Genomic DNA, 23,342 nt, shown 5'->3' on the forward strand with positions numbered 1-23,342 from the left:
TTTCACTTCTTTTATGTCTCTTACATTTGTTTTTCATCCTGAATATGATTCTGAAACTGTTGGTGCCCCTGATTTGGAGTTTGGAGTTTGTCTGAGTGTTCCAGCGTTCTGCAATCTCCAAGAGGATTCTGGGAGGCAGAGCCAATGTGCGCAAAACTCATGGCGGGAAGTCTGTGGGATGGAGCACGAGCTGCTATACGACTCCATTTTGCCAATTAAAGCTTCCGTTGTTTGCTGATTAGAGTGACAAGAGAGATTAAAACATTGAGAGAAATGTGGAAGTTGAGCGTTGGCTGCCTGCTTTTTGGTCACTGGAGGGATCGCTCTGCTGCAGGAGAGGGGTGACTGCCTTTTGATCGTTGTTGGGATTGCTCTGCTACTGGAGAGGGAAAGGCCTGCCGCTGTGCCCAAAGAATATTACCCAGGTTTTCTGTGTTTTGGATATGGACTTGGACTGTAGACTTCTTTTTTCAGATTTTTTATATTCTGTGTTTCTCACCCAATCTCTCTCAATTTTTTCGTGTGCGTGGAGAGGGATTTGGGGATCAATGTGCCTGTTCCATTTTTGTTCACTTTTTTGTGCGGGAAGGAGGGATTTTGGGGGATGACTGTGCTGCTGTTCTTTTCTTTCTTGATTCTGTGGCTATCTGGAGAAGAAGTAGTTCAGAGTTGTATACTTTGATAATAAATGAAAATTTGAACCTGAAACGAGCCAATGAAATAGAATCACAGCAACTCTCAATAATCCATGTCTTATAGTTTAATTCCATACAGCTCCATCGGTTTCTCATTATGCCTTTTGCTTTTCGAGGATCTCAGCTTTGCCATGATCAGGACAACTGCTGCCCCTATGATCACTCCTGCCAAGGCTATGAGTATAGGCACCCAAATTTTCTGCTCCGCCCCACTTCCAGGTGTGACCTCTGGTTCCACAGCACTGTTTCTTCGTGTGAACAAGTAAGGTGAGCCCTAGAAGAAATCATATTAAAAAGTCTGTTTGTGGTAGTTACATAACATTACTTTTATCTCTGCAATGGATTTGATTTCAGACATTTGCAATTTGTATTATTAGATTAGATTAGATTAGATTAGATTCAACTTTATTGTCATTGTGCCGAGTACAGATACAAAGCCAATGAAATGCACTTAGCATCTGACCAGAAATGCAAAGAATAGTGTTATTTACAAAGTAACTGTGAATAAAAAAAGTGCTACAGCACACAAATATAAATGTACTGAGATAGTACAATACAGATGCAATACTGCTTAGCGCTGTGATGAGAGGTTCAGCAGTGTCACAGCCTTAGGGAAGAAGCTCTTCCTGTGCCTGCTGGTGCGGGAATGGAGGCTCCTGGATGGGAGGAGAGTAAAAAGTCCATGGTTAGGGTGAGATGCATCCCTGATAATGCTTTTCGCCCTATCCAGGCAGCATTTATGGTAGATGTTCTCAATGGTAGGCAATTGAGTGTCGATAATCAGCTGGGCAGTTTTCGCCACACGTTGAAGTGCTTTGCGGTCTGATATGGGACAATTGCCATACCACACTGAGATGCAGTTGGTGAGTATGCTCTCAATGGTACAGTGGTAAAAGTCGGTCAGTATCCTGGGACAGAGGTGAGCTTTCTTCATGCTCCGCAGGGAATAAAGGCACTGTTGCGCCTTTTTGATCAGGATGGAGGAGTCCAGGGACCAGGTGAAATCCTCGGAAATGTGGACACCAAGGAATCTGAAGCTTGATACACGCTCCACTACAGTTCTGTTGATGTAAATGGGGACGTGAGTGTGACTCCTGGCATGCCTGATGTCCACAATGATCTCCTTGGTCTTCTGGGTGTTAAGGGCCAGATTGTTGTTGGCACACCACGCAGCCAGGTGCTGGACCTCGTCCCTGTAGGCCGTCTTGTCATCCCCTCTGATCAGACCAACCACTGTGGTGTCATCTGCGAACTTGATTATGGAGTTAGAACCATGTACAGGAACACAGACATAGGTGAAAAGGGAGTACAGAAGAGGGCTCAGCACACAGCCTTGAGGCACACCGGTGTTCAGGGTGAGAGTGGAGGAGGACAGGTTGTCTAACTTAACTGATTGGGGTCTGTTAGTCAGAAAATTATCCACTTCCTGCTGTAGGCAATAACTGGTTTCGTTGTGATATTAACTCATTAAGCACCTCAAGGATGTATGCTTAGCCTACTACTCTACTCTCTCTCTATACCCATGACTGTGTGGGTAGGCACAGCTCAAATGCCATCTATGAATTTGCTGATGACGCAAATATTGCTGGCAGAGTTTTAGATGGTGACGAGAGGGCATACAGGAGCTCATATATCAGCTAGATGAGTGGTGTCACAGCAATAACCTTGCACTCAACGTCAGTAAGACCCAAGTACCGATTGTGGACTTCAGAATGGGTAAGTCGAGGGAACACACGCCAGTCCTCACAGAACAATCAGAAGTGGGAAGAGTGAGCAATTTCAAGTCCCTGAGTGTCAATATCTCTGAGGATCTTTACAGTTACAAAGAAGGCAAGACGGTGGCAATATTTCATTAGGAGTTTGAGAAGGTTTGGTATGTCTCTACAAATTTGCACAGTGGTACTGTGGAGAGCATTCTAAATGGCTACGTTACCGTCTGGTATGGAGGAGCTACTGCAGAGGATCGAAAGCAGCAGCAGAATATCGTGAACTTCGTTAGCTCCATCATGGGCACCAGCCGTCATAGTGTCCAAGACATCAAGGAGTGGCTCATCAAGAAGGCACCACCAATCATTAAGGACGCCCATCACTCAAGACACGCCCTCTGCTCATTGCTCCCATTAGGAGGGGGTACATGAGTCTGAAGTCACACACCCAATGTTTCAGGATTTACTGTATTTACTGTAACTCACCAAGTGGTCACAGGCAGCATTATCGATTGTATTTCATTGTGCTGCTGCAGCAAAATCAACAAGTTTCACTACTCTATGTCGATGATATTAAACCTGATTCTGATTCTGACACTAAAGCAAAGATATCTATATACCTCAACTGTGGCCTGCTTGCGTAGGAAGCAGGCCTGCCCTTTACAAATGTGATATTCTTAATAATTACAGTAGCATTAGAACTATTGAATATCTGTTTGTATAGAGTTCAAATATTTGATAATAACTGATTAACATGATTCCTAAACAGCACAACAAAGAGAACTTTGCCAGTAAAATATAATAGACCACCATATAAAGACACTTTTACTTACAGAGCTTGGACACTTCAGCTTGCTTCTGTCATAGGTGAAATTGTTGTAATTTTGCTTGTGTCCAACTGGTTCCAGCTGCAGGAGGGTAAAGGGAATAAAGCCCAAATATTAAATATAATTACCTGTATGATAACTATCTCCATGGGTCTCACTGAGAATCATTTAAAAGGGAAGGGGGAGCACAGAGGCACAATGATTAAATTTCTATATGTGCTCCAAAACCCACCAGACTTGTTCATTTGCCAAAGGCTGTCACATTCTGGGATCAGAGATAGAGTGGGAACTATCAACAAATCTGTGGAGTAAGGCAACTTGATTTTATGGCCTCATTTGGGGAGCTTTTGAATATTCTGATGGTGGGTTGGGAGAATGGATACACCATATTACACTTCCTCCACCCCCCTCCCCATACACCCTCCCTATTCCCACCCACATTTTGGGATGAGAGTTCAACAGAAAATAAAAATACATAACACTGGAAAAACTAAGCAGGTCAGGATACATTTGTGGAAAGGGAGAGAAGGAGAGTCCTTCCATCATGTTGAAGGTTAACTTGGTTTCTCTCTCCAGAGGTGCTTTCTGACTGGCATTCACCCATGCATTTCAGATTCTACGAACTTTAATTTTAGATTATCAGCAACTGTAGTATTTTGCTTCCTACAAATTCAACAGAAAGCAATGTGTGGTGAGAGGACAGGTGAGATTTATCAATGAGCAGGTGCCTTTTTTGACTTGAGTACTGGTGGAGTATTGTGACCAGGCTAGAGTACCACTGCATTGAAGATTTTAATCCTTCAGACATGGTTATGACCCATTTTCACCTCCATCCTAGTTATCTGCTTTTACTCCAAGTATCTACTTGACAAAAATCTGCTGGACAAAAGTTCATTGCTTGGACATTGGCTTCATTGGTACAGAATATGATCACTCCTACTTATGGCCTAGGGAAGTATTGGAAAACACGTGTAGCAGGAATTTAATCTTGAAAGCTCCAGGTCTCAGTAATCATGCACAAAAGAGCTTCAAGGAAATGCTTAAAAGAAGGAAAGGGATGAGGAGAGAAGGAGAGATTTGGGGAGGATATTCCAGAACATTGGGCCAAAGTGAGAGTGGTTAAATTCAGGGATGTTCAAGGGGTCAGAGTGAAAGGAGCATAGAGGTTACCGAGGGGCAAGGGCAAGGAATGGTTGATAATTCTGAAAGTGAGATATTGGTTAACTGAAAGACAGTTTTGATCGGAGACAAAATATGCAATGGTTGGTAGAGCTGGTGTAAATTAGCACATAAGCAACTGAGCTTGGTTGGGACAGACACAAATTTACTCTAAGTTTGGATAGTGAGTTTGAAATATTAAATCTGATCATCCAGTCCAAAAATCAAATTCCCAATTGCTGGAGTTGTTGAGTTAATGAGATATTCTCTCCGGTGCAGGAAGGACATGGAGAGGTTCAGGAAGCTGCTTGGATAAGGAGAGGTTGAACACACTTAAATTATTTCTCTGGAGCCTTGGAAAATATGTGTACCTAGAAATTTAATCCCAAGACTGAGGGGCAATCTTGTAGAAGTTTATCAAATGGTGAGATGTCTGGGATAAAGATAATGTGCAGCAATCATGATTGACCCAGACTTAGTAGACAGAAGGGCCTATTGCTTTGTGTTTTATGTTCTAATTTCTAATTGAGGATGAAGCAGTACCATGTTGTTCCATAAACCAATGGCCACCTCGGCTTGTCCTCGTTCACTTAAATGGAAGCAATCTACTGAAAAGAAGCTCAGGTCCGGCAGGCCCATCTGCAAAGGAAGGAACAGATGAATAAGTTATATTGTTAAATAAAATAACATTATAATACAGATGTCATCTCATAGGCTGAGACATAATCGATGGATATTTGAGATATAGGACCATAAGACAGAGGAACAGAATGAGGCTATTGGGCCCATCGAGTTTATGCCACCATTTCATCATGGCTGATGAATTCTCTCTCAGCCCCAATCTCCTGCCTTCTTCCCGTATCCCTTCATGGCCTGACTATTCACAAATCTATTGACGTCTGCTTTAAATATACCAAAAGTGGTCTTAATCCCCATCGGCAGATATGGAACCGGCCCACAACAGGTACATAAACAAGTGAAATGAAACATTGTCTGCTTTGGAGGAAGTTAGAAGAGATTGGATAAACTCAGAGCGATAGAGGTCGAGGAGTGACCTGATAGAAGTATATAAGATCATGAGAGGCATAGGTAGGGCAGATTGCCAAAGTCTTTTTTTTCCCATGATATCCATGGTATCAAAAACAAGAGTCAAAGTGAGAGGAAGGAGTTTGAGAAGATCTGAGGGGTAAGATTTTTTTTCTATCCTGGGAGTGATTGATGTCTGGAACTGGTGCCAGAGGAGGTGGTAGAAACAGGTACAATGAGGACCTTTTAGAGACATTTGGATGGAAACTTAATGGACAAGGTATTAGATGATATGAATTTAGTGCAGGCAAGTGAGATTAGTGTAGATGGGGGAAACTTAGCATGGACATGATGGGCCAAAGGGCCTGTTTCTGTGTCCTACAAATTTATGATTCTAAAATATTGGGGTAAGAAATATGTAATTGTAATACAGAGCCTGTAATTGGAGTGGCACATTGTACTTTCTATTTTCTGCCTAATTTTTGTTCTTCTAAAAAATGAATCCTCTCAGTATGCTTCTCCATTTTCTGCTCAAGTAGGACTGGCTGATGATGGATAGGATGCTTTGAGAATGGATGGAGCCTCAGTCTCTGCCCTGCACTTCCTCATGCCTCAGACCAAAAAAAAACAACAGTACCAAGAACAGGACTGTATGTATCCAAATCCCAGCTAACTTCCAGAGCTATTGGCTCCTGGTGAAGTTGCACAGCAGTCTTATGGACAGGGCCATAGGCATTCAGTATGACTTCAGTTTGATGTGTTTCTATAAAACATCTGATAATTGGACATCTACCTAGTCTGCAGATGGATGGAAAACAAGCTGTTATCTTCCCTGTCCAGTCTGGTACAAAGAAACATCATATTAAGCAGCAGACCCCTCTTTGCAGATGCCCATGATCCCAAATTCATTGTCTTCCGGCCCAACATGTTGCAGTTTGTTCCAATGAAGTCCCCTCCACCAGGAGCCTGGCTTCTAGAGCTTTGGCTCAGAGGATGAAGGGAATGTCACAGCACAAATTGCTGGGTATGTTCACACAATGGATCTGACAATGAATTACTTTCTCAGCTAGACGCAATGGCTATTAGAAGTGTCATTATGGATGTATACGAACCCTTTAGATTTTCTGCAGGAAGGTCTGAGTAATTTCCCAATATTAGTGTGAATGTTGGGTGGAAGTTCTGTTCTATTTATTGCCAGAGACCTCATCCTCTCAGAAATTAAACTGTTTTTTGTCCATTGGATTGGGTTTGATGCACACAGTTGGATGTACACTAAAAGAAAAGAAGTTTTGTATTTCCATAGCACTTTCAACAGCTCAGGTCATCTCAAAAACTCTTAAAAACAAATAAAGCACATAGTGCAGTCAGGGTAAGAAAGGTTTATACATGAGGTGCTCCGTCAAAAAGGTATCCACCCAGCCTGGGTCATGCCCTCTTTTCACTGCTACCGTCAGGCTGAAGGTACAGAAACCTGAAGTCCCACCCCACCACGTTCAGGACCAGCTACTTTCCTATGACAATCAGGTTCTTGAACCGAGCAGTACAACTCTAATCCTACCTCTCGAGTACTACAGACTGCAGTCCACAGAAAGTCGCCAAAGATCATCAGTGCCAGGATCTTTCACCAATCCTGTTATGGTTACTATTCCGTAGAATTGATGAGTATACCAAGCAGAAAATGGATCTCAAGGTTGTACATGGTGACATATCTGTACTTTGATAATAAAATTTACTTTGAACTACCACAGACTTGTCTAGATGTATCCTTTTGCACTAGTATCTTGTTTTCCACTTTTCTTCATTATCTTCTCTAAGGGTGAGTGGGCAGGTGCAGTTTAATGTGGATAAATGTGAGGTTATCCACTTTGGTGGTAAGAACAGGAAGGCAGATTACTATCTGAATGGTGTCAAGTTAGGAAAAGGGGAAGTACAATGAGATCTAGGTGTTCTTGTACATCAGTCACTGAAAGCAAGCATGCAAGTACAGCAGGCAGTGAATAAAGCTAATGGCATGCTGGCCTTCATAACAGGGGGAATTGAGTATAAGAGCAAAGAGGTCCTTCTGCAGTTGTACAGGGCCCTGGTGAGACCACACCTGGAGTACTGTGTGCAGTTTTGGTCTCCAAATTTGAGGAAGGACATTCTTGCTATTGAGAGAGTGCAGCGTAGGTTCACAAGGTTAATTCCTGGGATGGCAGGACTGTCATATGTCGAAAGATTGGAGCGACTGGGCTTGTATACACTGGAATTTAGAAGGCTGAGAGGGGATCCTATTGAAACATATAAGATTATTAAGGGATTGGACACGCTGGAGGCAGGAAGCATGTTCCCGCTGATGGGTGAATCCAGAACCAGAGACCACAGTTTAAGAATTAGGGGTAGGCCATTTAGAAAGGAGTTGAGGAAAAACTTTTTCACCCAGAGAGTGGTGGATATATGCAGTGCTCTGCCCCAGAAGGCTGTGGAGGCCAAGTCTCTGGATGCTTTCAAAAAAGAGATGGATAGAGCTCTTAAAGATAGCGGAATCAAAGGTTATGGGGATAAGGCAGGAACTGGATACTGATAGTGGATGATCAGCCATGATCACAGTGAATGGCGGTGCTGGCACGGAGGGCCAAATGGCCTACGCCCGCACCTATTGTCTATTGTCTATTATATTCTGTGTGTTGTCTGAGCCTACATGCCTGTGATGTTGTTGCAAGCAAGTTTTTCATTGTACTGTACCTCACCGTACTTGTGCAAGTGACAATAAAGTCAATTTCACTTGAATTGGGTCTATTGTTAGTTCTTCACCACTAAGTTATTACCATCACAATGAATTTACATCTCGCAGCCCAGATTTCATAACAAAATGACTTACGATGTTCAATGGAATGATAGTATTTGCGAAATAAGGTTGCAACACAACCGTGAAGTCTTCAGTTGTGTCGTATTTTCCACTGTCAATCAATGCAGTCAGTTTGGTCTGAATAAAAGAAAATAATAGCATATTAATTAGCAAAGAAGGGTCACTGGAAACACTTCAATGCTGTTTCTCTCTCCACAGATGCTGCCTGGTGAACTGCATGTTTCCAGCATTTACTGTTCTTAGCACAGAGCACTGTGCTTCTGGTACCTGTTGGGAATTGTGCCTGTTGCCACACGTAAGCCTGTGAGACTCTTAGGAACCAGTTGTACTCACCACCATTGACTGATGGAGCTTAATGATGGCTGGTGAATGCAAGAGCAAATACAGAGCAAAACGGGGAAAAAAACTCTGCTGGAAGAATCCAGCAAGCTGAGCAATATCTGTGGAGGGAAAGGGATGGGTCGAGACATTGCATCAGGGCTGAGAGTGTAGAGGAAAGATAGCAAGTGTACGGAAGTGAGAGGGAGGGCTGGTAGGTGGCAAGGAACTAAAGGGGGCAGGGTTGGGATGATAACTGAGCCACCTGGGAGAGGAGGGAGTAGAGTGTGGACAGATCGGGAGATAATAGGTGACAAGATAATAAAAGAGAGACAAAACCAACACAGATGGAGCCAGGAGGGAGAGGGGAAGAGGAAAGATGGAGACAGGATGGGTAGGCAATAGGTGGAACCAAATAAGGGAGGATGATGGTTGGGGGGGGGGAGGTAATGGAAAAGGTGAACAAGGGAGAAGATACCTAGTCAATAGTTATGTGGGTGATGGGCTGCTGGAATCAGGTAAGTGAAGGTGATAAGTCTAGAAAATGGCGGGTGGGGGAGCTAAAAAATGAAAACAAAGGGAGAGAGACAAATCATGAACACAGGAGATTTAGCAGATGCTGGAAATCCAGAGTAACACACAGAAAATGTTGGAGAGAGATTTTGGGTAAAAACAGGAAGGGATCACTGGAGGAGTGGGTTACTGGAATTGGAAACTTCTATATTCATGCTTTTGGACCGTAAGCTACCCAAGTGGAATACATGGTTGTATCTGGCCTCATCATGGCTGAGGACAAATAGGTAGGTGTGGGAATGGGGAGGGGAGTTGTGAGCATAGCCAATTAGAAGCTCAAGGAGGCTGTTCCAGATAGTGTGCAGGTATTCTTTTACATGGTCACCTGGTCTACACGTGTTCTTGCCAAAGAAGAAGTCATGTTACGTGAAGTGAACATAACAGACCCGGCTGGAGGAGGTGCACGTGAATCTCTGCTTTCAGCTGGAAGAATTTTGTGGTTCCTGGACAGTGATGCGGGGGGGTGGGGTGGGGGAGGTGTAGGGATGACTGTTTCATCTCCTGTGGTTTAAGGGGAAAGTTCCAGGGGAAGGAGAGTGTTAGTTGGGAAGGGCTAACATACCAGGGAGCCTCAGAGGGAGTGGTTCCTGCAGAAAGAAGAAAGCAAGGGAGAGAGGAAGATATGACTGGTGGCGGGATCCCTGTGGCAGAGAATAATGTATTGTATGTGGAGGCTAATGAGGTGATGACTGGAAGAACTCCTGGGGTCTGACATTTAGGAAACGGAAGAAAGGCATGAGAGGGGTCCATCAACTACAGCAAAGTGGAAGCCATTTTTCCTGATGGAAGGAAGACACGTGAGAAGTTTGAGAGCGCAAAGCTTCCAATGCTGTGGAAATGGAGAGAAAGGGACCGGCATCCTATGTGAGACAAGATGGGAGGAGGTATGTTCAAGGTAGCTGTGGGCATCTAATGCAGATTTAGCTCTGATAAATAAAGATGCAATCTCTCTACCTCCCCCGCCCCACCCCAAACCAGCTGGGTCCCACCTCATTTCCCAACATCAGACATTATTTCAGCAGTCCATGAGAGTTATAGAAATGTGCTTGAATCCACTAGGCCACTAATTGACCACTTCAGTTTGTTTAAACGCAAGGAAATATTTATTCCTTGGATCTATCTTTACCAAGCTCCACACTTCGGCTAGCACAATAGAGGAACTTGCTTCATGCAATTTTGTTTCATCACAACAGGTATTTGGAAATAGCTGCCTAGACCCATAGCGATGGGATGTTAAACTCCAGGAACTATTTGAATGAGAAAGGATGTTGGTGATTAAAACTAACATCAAAAAAGTAATGAGTAATTATCCAGGCTCCAAGGGGAAGAAGTGTGAGAAAAATGCATCAATAGCTACCTTGTGAATTTATTTGTTACAGGAAACATTGATTAAAGAGAGAGGTACTTACTTTACAAGTTTAAACCTTATAGTTCAAGTTTGTACCTGATACTCCCTGTTAACTATGAACATTTCACTCAGTTCAGGAGAATTGTCTCTCAGCTTCAGAAAGCAGGGACAGATGTTCCTGCGTAAAATAACACAAACACTTCATGAGTGGCAAACAAGAAAGGTGTTAAAATAATACATCCCATTTTCAATAGATTGAGACATTAAAGATCCATAATTTCCAACTCAGTGGAATGATGCTCAATGTATGAACTCTGAAGATGACTTAATTAATGAGCCAAATGGTGAATGCTCAGAATACAATGAGTAACCATGGCAACTGGTCAACAATGCTACAGAAAGCAATAAATGAGGTTTCTTTGCAAGGAAAAGGCCTTGTACAAAATCAACTGATTTCTTTTCAATTCCCATTCTGCATCCTTGACACCCTGTTTGTCTTTGCCTTATCTGCCTTTTATCTTATTTGCTCCCTTTCCTTCACCTTCCTTGCGCAGTTACAGTATATGCTGCTTTCTGTTTTGCTGAACTTCCCCTCCTTCCTGACTCATTCCTCTCCTCCACCAACTTGTCTTCATTGCCTCTCCCTGCCCTTCCTGCCATTCCACGTCTGTGCAGAGCAGCACAAATAGTCAGCAATTGAAGACAGGAATGCAGGAACAACTCAACAGCTTGGGAACATCAGATGCCGCCTCATCTGTACAGCATTTTCTGTTTTTACTTCATATCTCCAGAACCTGCAGTATTTTTAGCTTTAAGATGAAGAGCCACTTACAGCACTGCTGACAAACATTTACTCCCTACATGGCTCAGTTGGTAGTCTTCTTGCCTCTGCCAGAATGTTAGAGGTTTGCATTCAGTTTCAGTAACCTAAGCACTACAAATATCTCATCTGGCATTCATTCATGGCTCTGAGGGAGTGCTGCACTGTTGGCAATGTCACCTTTGAGATGCAATATTAAATTGAGGTCCCACCTATGTTCACATGGCTCTCTTTCTAAGAAGGACAGGAGAGTTCTTCCTGCTGACCTTAACAATATTTATCCTTTAATAAATGAATAACTCTTTTAATTATCCTTCACTAAATTATCATAGACCATAAAACAGTACAGTAAAGAAGTAAGCCCTTTGGGCCACAATGTTGTGGCTAACCAGCTTACAAAGCAAATCAAAAACACCTAAACTCTAGTCCCTCCTACCTACACAATGTCCAAGTCCCTCTACCTTCCTGACATTCACGTGCCTATCTAAACGTCTCTTAAAAGCCTCCAATATATTTGCCTCTACCACCATATCAGGCAATGCACTCCAGACATCTGCCACTCTGAGCAAAGAACGTACCCCTCATATCCCCCTCTCATCTCAATATCACGTTGATGTTTGTGGGAACTGGATGAATGCAAATTGATAGCCCCCACCCTGCAAGAGCTACCTTGTAAGAACTCCACTGGCTGCAAAATGGTTTGCAATGTGAAAGATGCTAAATAAAAGCAAATCTTATTTTCCTCTTTATTTCAATCTGTTTGGGTAAACATATAAAGCCTTAACAGCATGCTAAAAACCAGATAATCTTTGGAAAGAACAGATATCTATACATACGAACATAAGAAATAGGAGCAGGAGTAGGCCATCCGGCCCATCGAGCCTGCCCTGCCATTCAATAAGATCATGGCTGATCTGTCCGTAAACTCAGCTCCATCTACCTGCCTTTTCCCCGTAACCCTTAATTCCCCTACTATGTAAAAACCTATCCAACTGTATCTTAAATATATTTAGTGAGGAAGCCTCAACTGCTTCGCTGGGCAGAGAATTCCACAGATTCACCACTCTCTGGGAAAAACAGTTTCTCCTCATCTCCATCCTAAATTTTCTCCCCTGAATCTTGAGGCAATGTCCCTAGATTGAGGTCATGTTTTAAAATGGGTGATATTAAGTCATACAGCATGGTAAAATGCCCTTCAGCCCATCAACACTGTGCTAACCACTAACCATCCATTTACACTAATCCCATTTTAACTCTCCATATTCCAATCAGCTCTTCCAATAAGGGGTATAGATAGGGCAAACACAAGCAGGCTTTTTCCACTGAGGCTGGGAGGGTCTACAACCAGAGGTCATGGGTTACGGATGAAAGGTGAAAAGTTCAAGGCGAACATGAGGGGAAACTTCTTCTCTCAGGGAGTTGCGAGAGTGTGGAACCAGCTGCCAGCACAAGTGGTGCATGCGAGCTCGATTTCAACTTTTAGGAGAAGTTTGGATAGGTACATGGTTGGCAGGGGTATGGAGGGCTGTGGTCCTGGTGCAGGTCAATGGGAGCAGGCAGTTTAAATGGCTTCAGTGTGGACTAAGTAGGCCAAAGGGCCTGTTTCTGTGCTGTACTTTTCTATGACTTCATGACTCTCCCATGTTCTACCACTCACCTAAACACTGGGACCAATTCAAAGCAGCCAATGAATCTATCCATCTGCATACCATTGGAATGTGGGGGTAAAATGAATTACCTGGAGGAAACCCGTGTGGTCATAGAGAGAAAATGCAAACTCCATACAGGTCAGTATTCAGCCTGCGTCCCAGGAGCGGTGAGGCGGGTGCCTCCCCAAAGTACAGCCCACCCTCTGCTTGCACACTTCCTGTCTATTACGCGGGCGGCCATGTAATTTTGCCCTCAGCCAGTTGACGATCATCCTGTTTTCCCTTACAATGGGTAAGGCCACTTACTTCTGAAGTAATGCACAGCCGATTGTGTTCTTCTTAATCCTTCGAATCCCCTTCATTTCGAGTAATTGCATAACATTTACAAAAGCTCTTGGCACCTATTACAAAGAGGAGTCAGATCTCAGGAGGGAATTAGACTCTGGGGATTAGATTGGTTGTTGCACGATCTCAGGCCCTGGCCGCCACAGTTAACTCTGTGTTAGGCCAGGCTGCTGGTGTTGGAGGAGCTGGCCTGGCCTTAGAGGTTGGACTGATTTGTATTTACCTTCAGATGTACGTTCAACAGAAGAGTCACTGGTGCTCCTTACTCCAACGGTGGAGTGCAGGCATGCTTAGCGGAGAGCGGGCGGAATCATGCTGGTTGTCAGCTTTAGAATGGGGACGGCCGTTCATGGAGTCATAGAGAGACAGAGTACAGAAACGACCCTTCAACCCACCGTCCGTACTGACCATCACCCACTTACCCTACACTAAGCACTGGGGACTTATTACGGTGAGTAATTAACCCACAAACTCACATGTCTTTGGGATGTTGAATTGAATTGAATTGACTTCATTTCTTACATCCTTCACATACACAAGGAGTAAAAACCTTTATGTTACATTTCCGTCTAAATGTGTGATGTGCAATTTATAGTAATTTGTAATAAATATTATGTACAACAGGATAGTCAATATAACATAGAAATACAGTTGTGTCAGCATGAATTAATCAGACTGATGGCCCCTGTGGAAGAAGCTGTCCTGGAGCCTGTTGGTCTTGGCTTTTATGCTGTGGTACTGTTTCTCAGATGGTAGCAGCTGGAACAGTTTGTGGTTGGGGTGACTCGGGTCCCCAGTGATCCTTCGGGCCCTTTTAATGCACCTGTCTCTGTAAGTGTCCTGAATCTACGCTGGGCAGTCTGCAGCACTTGCGATTGGAGGAAACATAGGCTGGCTGGTGAGCATGCAAGCTCCACAGACTGCTCCTGAGGTCTGGGTCAAACCCAGATCCCTGACCCTGAGGCAGTGGCTCTAAGAGCTACACCACTATGTCACCCAAGTGGAGTGCTCAGCCTGGAGTGCATGAAGAAGCGCACGTAAGCTGTTTACTCAGCCTACAATATCAAGTAATCCAGTGTGTTTTACATTAATCTTAACAATTATCAGTCCTTTTGAACAGGTTTTAATAAGGTATTACCTGAATTAATGATTTATTTATTACCTAAGGATACCTAGGAATACGAGTTGACAATAAACTGGACTGGTCAAAGAACACTGAGGCTGTCTACAAGAAGGGTCAGAGCCGTCTCTATTTCCTGAGGAGACTGAGGTCCTTTAACATCTGCCGGAAGATGCTGAGGATGTTCTTCGAGTCTGTGGTGGCCAGTGCTATCATGTTTGCAGTTGTGTGCTGGGGCAGCAGGCTGAGGGTAGCAGACACCAACAGAATCAACAAGTTCATTGGTAAGGCCAGTGATGTTGTGGGGATGGAACTGAACTCTCTGACAGTGGTGTCTGAAAAAGAGGATGCTGTCCAAGTTGCATGCCATCTTGGTCAATGTCTCCCATCCACTACATAATGTACTGGGTGGGCACAGGAGTACATTCAGCCAGAGACTCATTCCACCGAGATGCAGCACAGATGCAGTCATTCCTGCCTGTGGCCATCAAACTTTTCAACTCCTCCCTTGGAGGATCAGACACCCTGAGCCGATAGGCTGGTCCTGGACTTATTTCCTGGCATAATTTACATATTACTATTTAACTATTTATGGTTTGATTACTATTTATTATTTATGGTGCAACTGTAATGAAAACCAATTTCCCCCAGGATCAATAAAGTATGACTATGACTACTATGACTATTATTTAGCAACTGTAGCTTACTAACATTTTTGACTTGCATTTTTCACTATATCTTGTGTTTTTGTCTCCACCTATTGGTGGCAAAGTGGTATAGCAGTTACATAACAGTTTATCACATTTTTATTTTCCATTGGCTAAATGTTAGCACATGACACACGTGCCGTGACTGTGCATCTTTTAATTGGCTCTTTGCTTATCTTAGGAATTTGTCTTAGCTCAGTATGAAAATGCCAGACTCCGCAAATATCACTATCTTGTATTTTTCTTTGCCTTAGGTTTCTTCTCTTTAGTTTCGTATGATCTGTATCTGTTCTTTGCTTAAAGTTTAAAATAAACTACCGTGAAGAAACCAGTTTTTACTCATTCTTTGACTCCCAAAAGAACCTATGGATTGGAAAATCACCAGTTCCCACATGGATAAGGATAGCCGATTCCCCCGCACCCCACAACCCCTGGAGATCATTGTTGAAACAGCTGAATTTTTTGAACAATCCAGTAGTTTTGTAGTTAACATTCACTAAGACTAGCTTCTCTTTGGAAAAAAAAAACGTTTTTGAATTTAAGTTCCTCATTGGCAGTGATGAGATTAGAACATTACTCTGGATCAATTCACTATGTCACACCACAGCTTCTTACGTTAATGTCGTAATACATAACATGGGGATACCTATACAAATAAACTGCATTTAAGCTGCTAAACAACACGCTTTCCTGTCTTTTGGCCTTAGAATGGAAACAGCACCCATGTTTTAATTAATATAAAGTCTAAAAAATACATTATTGAAATGAAAAAAATGTTAGATGCAGTGCACTGGGAGTTAGCCATTATCTGGTCCGTAAGCACAGCGAATGTATTGTCTTCTTCATATTCAGACCAACTGAAAAAATAAGATGCTTCTCTTTTAAACAGAACTTGCTATGTTTTATTTTTGATATCGCGCGGCTGGTAAAGTCACCAATATGATCAAAATCATGATGACTGCTCGGGGGCAAAAGCAAGGACTTGCAGATTCATCTTCAGTTTGCAGCTCCCCTGTGCAGTTGCAAGCGCTGAGAATCAGGCAGGGAAAAGCCCGGCCCTGCCTAATTTGGCCATGAATCATTCTCAAGTGTGCGGGGTCACTCAAAGCTACCCACTCAGCTTGAGTGGAGGTGTGAAGCAGCAGTTTAAAAACATCTCGCATCATTCAGATGGTATTTCTGTAAACTGGGAGAAGATTTGTTAACCACTGGCAGTGCTGAGCTCAAATTGGGGGTAATTTGAGGGATGCATACAATCATCTGGATCAGATCAGAAGAATTGTCAACTGCAGACTTCATAATGTTTGCTGCATGCACTGCAATGACATCCTGTGCTGTTAATTTGTCAGAACATCCAATTGTATGTGTTGTGCTCTCTGCCAGTACTTATAGATAACGGGGGTACATCTACTCAAGGTACTTATTCAGATTCATGACTCATTCAGACCAATTTACCTTTTTCTGCAGTGTATCCAGTGCCTCTTGAATATGTTTCACGTAATTATCCGCAGAATACATCTCCTGGGAACAAAGAATGATAGGCATTAGGAGTCGGGCTATAAAAAGTATGTGGGGGGTAGAAAGTATGAAACTTTTTCCCCTTTACAGAGGTGTCTGGTTATAGAGGGCTAGGATTAGAGTAAGAGAGAGGAGGTGAAGAGGAGATCTCAGAAAGAACTCTCTCATTAAAAGGGTGGCTGGATTTTGCAACGTGGGATGTGAATGAGTGGTGGAGGTAAGTACTCTCCAACATTAGAACACATTGATGAGCCCTTCAATCATCAAGATATTGAAAGCTTTGGGTCAAGCGCTAGTAGATGTGATTAGCACCTTGTGTACTTGATGTTTGCCAAGGCAGTGGCTCCAGATGCTGATCACCCTTTGGGTTTAAAAGGTTTTCCACAAATGCCCTTTAACCCTCCTATCCTTTACCCTAAATATATGCCCTCTGGCTTTAGGTAACTTTCTTACACTCTCTCCATCTGTATTCCCTTCTGTGATTTTCGAGCAATGCGTTGGATTGCAGTGCAAGTTACGCAGTACAACTACATAAGGCCACATCTGGGTGAGTCTGTGTTCCATACGTAAGGAAGAACATACTTCCCTTGAATGAGGTGCTAGGCAGATTTGTTGGAATTTCTGGACCCAGGTGGGTTTTTAACAAAATCCACAAGTTTTGTGGATCTTGTGGCTGTTATCACTCAAAGTAATGTTTCATTTCAGATGATGTGCTATTTAAATTTGTATTTCTAACTTCTACACTTGGCGCATGGCCAAGTGGTTAAGGCGTCGGTCTACTGATCTGAAGGTCACTAGTTCGAGCCTTGGCTGAGGCAGAGTGTGTGTCCCTGAGCAAGGCACTTAACCACACATTGCTCTGCGACGACCCCGGTGCCAAGCTGTATTGGCCCTAGTGCCCTTCCCTTGGATAACATCAGTGGCGTGGAGAGGGGAGACTTGCAGCATGGGGAACTGCCGGTCTTCCATACAACCTTGCCCAGGCCTGCACCCTGGAAACCTTCCAAGGCGCAAATCCATGGTCTCATGAGATTAACGGATGCCTATTATTATTAACTTCTACACCCCTGAAAAGAAAGTCCCAGTTGAGGGCGACCATACAGAAGTTTACAAAGTAATGAAGGTTGTAGATAGGGTGAATGGTGTCAATCTTCCTCTGAGGTAGGAAGTCTACAACTAGAGGACACAGATTTAAGGTGACATGGGTAAACCTAACAGTGGACCAGGTGGGCAAGTTTTTCCACACCAGAGGCTGGTGGGTATACGGAACAAATTGCCAGAGGAAGTGATTGAGGTGGATACAATTATAAATGATAAGGAACATTTAGACTGATTCGAGGAGAGAAAAGGTTTGGAGGGTAGGGTTCCAATATGGGCAAAATGGACTAGTTCAAGTAGACAAGCTGGTTGGCATGGACGTTGGGCTGAAGGACTTGATTCCGTGTGGTGCAAAGTTATTATTCTAAGTCTATGATCATGACCAATCATTTTGCGAGGCACTGGAGGAGGTTTAGCACGGGACACACTGCGTACTGGACCTTAACCTAGACCTCAGACCCTCACTCACTGAGCGGAGCAGGATTGGAATCCAAATTTCTGATCATTTCCCCATGGGGGTGGAGGAGGGGTGTCCATGAGGATGGAGGTATAGGTGAGAGGTCAAAGCTTAGAGGAGAGAAACATAGAAACATAGAAAATAGGTGCAGGAGTAGGCCATTCGGCCCTTCGAGCCTGCACCACCATTCAGTATGATCATGGCTGATCATCCAACTCAGAACCCTGTACCAGCCTTCCCTCCATACCCCCGATTCCTTTAGCCACAAGGGCCATATCTAACTCCCTCTTAAATATAGCCAATGAACTGACCTCAACTGTTTCCTGTGGCAGAGAATTCCACAGATTCACCACTCTCTGTGTGAAGAAGTTTTTCCTAATCTCGGTCCTAAAAGGCTTCCCCTTTATCCTCAAACTGTGACATCTCATTCTGGACTTCCCCAACATCGGGAACAATCTTCCTGCATCTAGCCTGTCCAATCCCTTTAGGATTTTATACGTTTCAATCAGATCCCCCCTCAATCTTCTAAATTCCAATGAGTATAAGCCTAGTCGATCTAGTCTTTCATCATATGAAAGTCCTGCCATCCCAGGAATCAATCTGGTGAACCTTCTTTGTACTCCCTCTATGGCAAGGATGTCTTTCCTCAGATTAGGGGACCAAAACTGCACACAGTACTCCAGGTGTGGTCTCACCAAGGCCTTGTACAACTGCAGTAGTACCTCTCTGCTCCTGTACTCGAATCCTCTTGCTATAAAAGCCAGCATACCATTCGCCTTTTTCACCGCCTGCTGTACCTGCATGCCCACTTTCAATGACTGGTGTATAATAACACCCAGGTCTCGTTGCACCTCCCCTTTTCCTAATCGGCCACCATTCAGATAATAATCTGTTTTCCTATTTTTGCCACCAAATTGGTAACTTCACATTTATCCACATTAAATTGCATCTGCCATGAATTTGCCCACTCACCTAACCTATCCAAGTCACCCTGCATCCTCTTAGCATCCTCCTCACGGCTAACACTGCCGCCCAGCTTCGTGTCATCCACAAACTTGGAGATGCTGCATTTAATTCCCTCAACCAAGTCATTAACATATATTGTAAACAACTGGGGTCCCAGCACTGAGCCTTGCGGTACCCCACTAGTCACTGCCTGCCATTCTGAAAAGGTCCCGTTTATTCCCACTCTTTGCTTCCTGTCTACCAACCAATATCTCTATCCACATCAATACCTTACCCCCAATACCGTGTGCTTTAAGTTTGCACACTAATCTCCTGTGTGCGACCTTGTCAAAAGCCTTTTGAAAATCCAAATATACCACATCCACTGGTTCTCCCCTATCCACTCTACAAGTTACATCCTCAAAAAATCAGAGGGGGAGTAATTCCACACATAGCCTGATTAGTGTCTGGAAATGGTGGAGGTATTCCTGTCATAATGTTACAGAAACATCCAGAGATGCATTTGAATCACCAAGGCATAGAAGGCTTTGGACCTAATGTGGGTAAACAGGATTTGTGTACCGCAGATCACACGGACGTAGCACAGACATCGTGGTCTGAAGGGCCTGTTCCTATGCTGTACTGTTATTGATGGGCTGAATGGTCTACTCATGCTCTGTGGTAGACTAAAGGGGCTGTTCCTGTGTTGTGAACATCCTTGACTCCATTACTGAGAAGCAAGTACAGTAATTGCCACTTCTCTACCAGCCACTCTGTTCAAACTTCATTGACCCACTCGCCCAACCCGAACACGGGACAGGATACTGGATTGAAGTCACAAATACAAACACCCAACTTATTTATTGAAAGAGAATCTTTAGGCTGATGGGTGCCCTTAAAGTATGATAAAGATCAAATGACAGTATATCAAAGGGAATGAAAACCAGTGAAAAGCCCCACCTTATTCATGCAGTATTCACAGAGGTCATTGGCTCCAATGAAAAGAGTGATGACTTTCCAGTCTTTTTCAAAATCAATTTCCTACATAGGGTAAAATAGATAGTCTTAATGCACCAGTTTTTTAAAAACTCTTTAATTAATACTTCTGGGTTTATTTTTATTCAACCGAGAGAACACAGTGCTATTTCATCCAAACTAGTTTTTACCCCGAGAAAGGAAACTTCTTGCTTGCAAGATCCACCTGCCAGCTTCCTTGGTGACTCCTGCTAACCAGTTCGATGGGAAGGGGTTATGGAGAGAGTGAGGTTGTGCCATTAACTACTCAGCCGTCACCTGTTCTCAGTTCAAAGGTGATCAGAAATGAGTTCAGTCATAACTTCCACAACAGAACTGAATGGTATTGGTGTTCAGAGCAGGGGTTCCCAACCCTCTTTATGCCATGGACCAAGACCATTAAGCAAGGGAGCCGTGGACCCCAGGTTGGGAACCCATGATCTAGTACACAAAATATCGAATGCTCAAGTGCCAAGAATTGGGAATTCAGTCAAGTAGAACTTTATTGCAAGAGGACTTGAGAGCAGAAGTTACAAGATATGGTATACAGTATTTACAAGATAAGGTATAGTTGTTTAAAACTGAGGTGCTTAGCAACAAATTATTGCAGACAATGATGAATCTCTGGAATTCCCTATCTAGGAGTATTGCTTTGGCTATCCCATTAGGCGTATCTAAAGAAGAGGTAGACAAAGTTTTGAATGATCAGGGATTTGAGGGCTGTGGGGAACTGGCACAGTCAATATCATATTGAATGTTGAGATGGGCTTGAAGGACTGAGTGGGCGATTACTGTCCTGATGTCCAAAAGTGGATATGACCACGCAGCTATCCTGGGACGCTGGCGAGACTGCACCTGGAATATTGTGTATGGATCGGAAATCCCTGCCATGATCAATGAAGAGCAACAAAGATTGATCAGAATTGTTCCTGGAAGGAGGGAGTTGTCCTGCAAAGTGAGGTTAAGCAGCATGCGCCAGACAGCATACAAACATCTATAGCTAGTTGAAGAGAAGAAGATTTGTGAAGGTGAATGCCGGTCCTTTACAGTCAGAATTTATAATGGAAGGAGAGAAAGTGCAGACACAGAGACTGCAGATGCCGGAACCTGGAGCAGCAGGCATCATCTGGAAGAACTCAGCAGGCTGAAGGTCACACATGGTGTTGGTGGTGAGTGAAGAACTGGCGACATTTCATGTCAACACCCTGCATCCTCTAGCAGATTGTTACACAAAGGAATTACAGACTACTTAAATTCATACTTTGGTTCACAAAGGAAGGTACAAATAACTTTCCAGGATTGCTGGGGTACATGGGGTCTATCAAAATCAGCATTAATATGGAAATGGTGTTAAGGAGATTGAAGTGATTAAAGGCTAATAAATGCCCAGGACCCAATAATCTGCACCCTAGAACACTGAAGAAAATCACCCTGGGAATAGCTGATGCATTGGTTGTGACTTCCCAAACTTTTTTAGACTCTAGAGCAGTTCCCACAGATTGGAAGGTAGCTAATGAGACTGTAATATTTTTAAAAAAAAAGAGGTAGAGAGAAAGTAGGGAATTATGGACCATTTAGCCTGATATTACTGGTGGGGAAACTCCATTATTGAAAATGTGGTAGCAGAGCCTTTAGAAATCAGTGACAGGATTGGACAAAGTCAACACGGGTTTTGCAAAAGGGATAACGCTTGGCAAATACACCTGGGACAACACACGCACACAGGGTTGGAGGAACTCAGTATGTCAGGTAGGATCTATGGATGGAATTAAACAGTCAACCTTTTTGGGCCAAGACGTTTCATCAGGTTTGAAAAGGAAGGGGGCAGAAATCAGAATAAGGAGGAGGGGGGAGGGGAAAGATACAAGCTGTCAGGTGATAGATGAAACCAGGTGAGGGGGAAGGTAGATGGGTGGGGGTGGGATGAAGGTAGATGAGTGGGAGGGGGGATGAAGTAAGAAACTGGAGTGGATAGGTAGAAGAAGTAAAGGACTGAAGAGGAAATCTAATAGGAGAGGAGTAGAGCATAGAAGAAAGGGAAGGAGGAAGGGAACCAAAGGGAGGTGATGGGCAGGTGAGGAGGAGAAAAGGGATGAGAAGATAACCAGAATGGGGAATGGAAAAAGAGAGGAGGGAGGGGGAAGAAATTACCAGAAGTTAGAGAAATCGACGTTCATATCATCAAACAACAGGAATTCTGCAGATGCTGGAAATTCAAGCAACACACATCAAAGTTGCTGGTGAATGCAGCAGGCCAGGCAGCATCTGTAGGGAGAGGTGCAGTCGACGTTTCAGGCCGAGACCCTTCATCAGGACTAACTGAAGGAAGGGTGAGTAAGGGATTTGAAAGTTGGAGGGGGAGGGGGAGATCCAAAATGATAGAAGAAGACAGGAGGGGGAGGGATGGAGCCAAGAGCTGGACAGGTGATTGGCAAAAGGGATACGAGAGGATCATGGGACAGGAGGTCCGGGAAGAAAGAAAGACTCTGGTGACCCAGAGGATGGGCAAGAGGTATATTCAGAGGGACAGAGGGAGAAAAAGGAGAGTGAGAGAAAGAATGTGTGCATATAAATAAGTAACAGATGGAGTACAAGGGGGAGGTGGGGCCTTAGCGGAAGTTAGAGAAGTCGATGTTCATGCCATCAGGTTGGAGGCTACCCAGACGGAATATAAGGTGTTGTTCCTCCAACCTGAGTGTGGCTTCATCTTTACAGTAGAGGAGGCAGTGGATAGACATGTCAGAATGGGAATGGGATGTGGAATTAAAATGTGTGGCCACTGGGAGATCCTGCTTTTTCTGGCGGACAGAGCGTAGATGTTCAGCAAAGCGGTCTCCCAGTCTGCGTCGGGTCTCGCCAATATATAAAAGGCCATATCGGGAGCACCAGACGCAGTATATCACCCCAGCCGACTCACAGGTGAAGTGTTGCCTCACCTGGAAGGACTGTTTGGGGCCCTGAATGGCGGTAAGGGAGGAAGTGTAAGGGCATGTTCATATCATCAGGTTGGAATACAGATTGAATATGAAGTGTTGTTCCAACCTGAGTTTGACCTCATCATGACAGTAGAGGAGGCCATGGACTTGCATGTCAAAATGGGAATGGGAAATCAGATTGAAATGGGTAGTCACCAGGAGATCCCGCCTTTTACACCAGACAGAGTGAAGATG

At 43.8% G+C, this 23,342-nt stretch overlaps 1 protein-coding gene across 1 annotated transcript in view; it reads right to left on the minus strand.

The window, feature by feature from the left end:
• Positions 1-742: 742 nt before the first annotated feature.
• The window catches only part of plb1 (phospholipase B1), a 109,719-nt gene continuing 87,119 nt past the window's right edge, over positions 743-23,342 (minus strand). The window contains exons 31-38 of the mRNA XM_072277630.1: positions 20,119-20,199; positions 16,596-16,661; positions 13,275-13,369; positions 10,596-10,677; positions 8,273-8,377; positions 4,930-5,025; positions 3,235-3,309; positions 743-969 (exon numbers count right to left, since the gene is read on the minus strand). Coding sequence (XP_072133731.1) covers positions 754-969; positions 3,235-3,309; positions 4,930-5,025; positions 8,273-8,377; positions 10,596-10,677; positions 13,275-13,369; positions 16,596-16,661; positions 20,119-20,199 — 816 coding nt within the window. The 3' untranslated portion in view covers positions 743-753. The remainder of the gene's footprint in view (positions 970-3,234; positions 3,310-4,929; positions 5,026-8,272; positions 8,378-10,595; positions 10,678-13,274; positions 13,370-16,595; positions 16,662-20,118; positions 20,200-23,342) is intronic.

The sequence above is a fragment of the Mobula birostris genome, chromosome 2 (assembly GCF_030028105.1).
Source record: "Mobula birostris isolate sMobBir1 chromosome 2, sMobBir1.hap1, whole genome shotgun sequence".
In the NCBI taxonomy this organism is placed as follows: Eukaryota; Metazoa; Chordata; class Chondrichthyes; order Myliobatiformes; family Myliobatidae; genus Mobula; species Mobula birostris.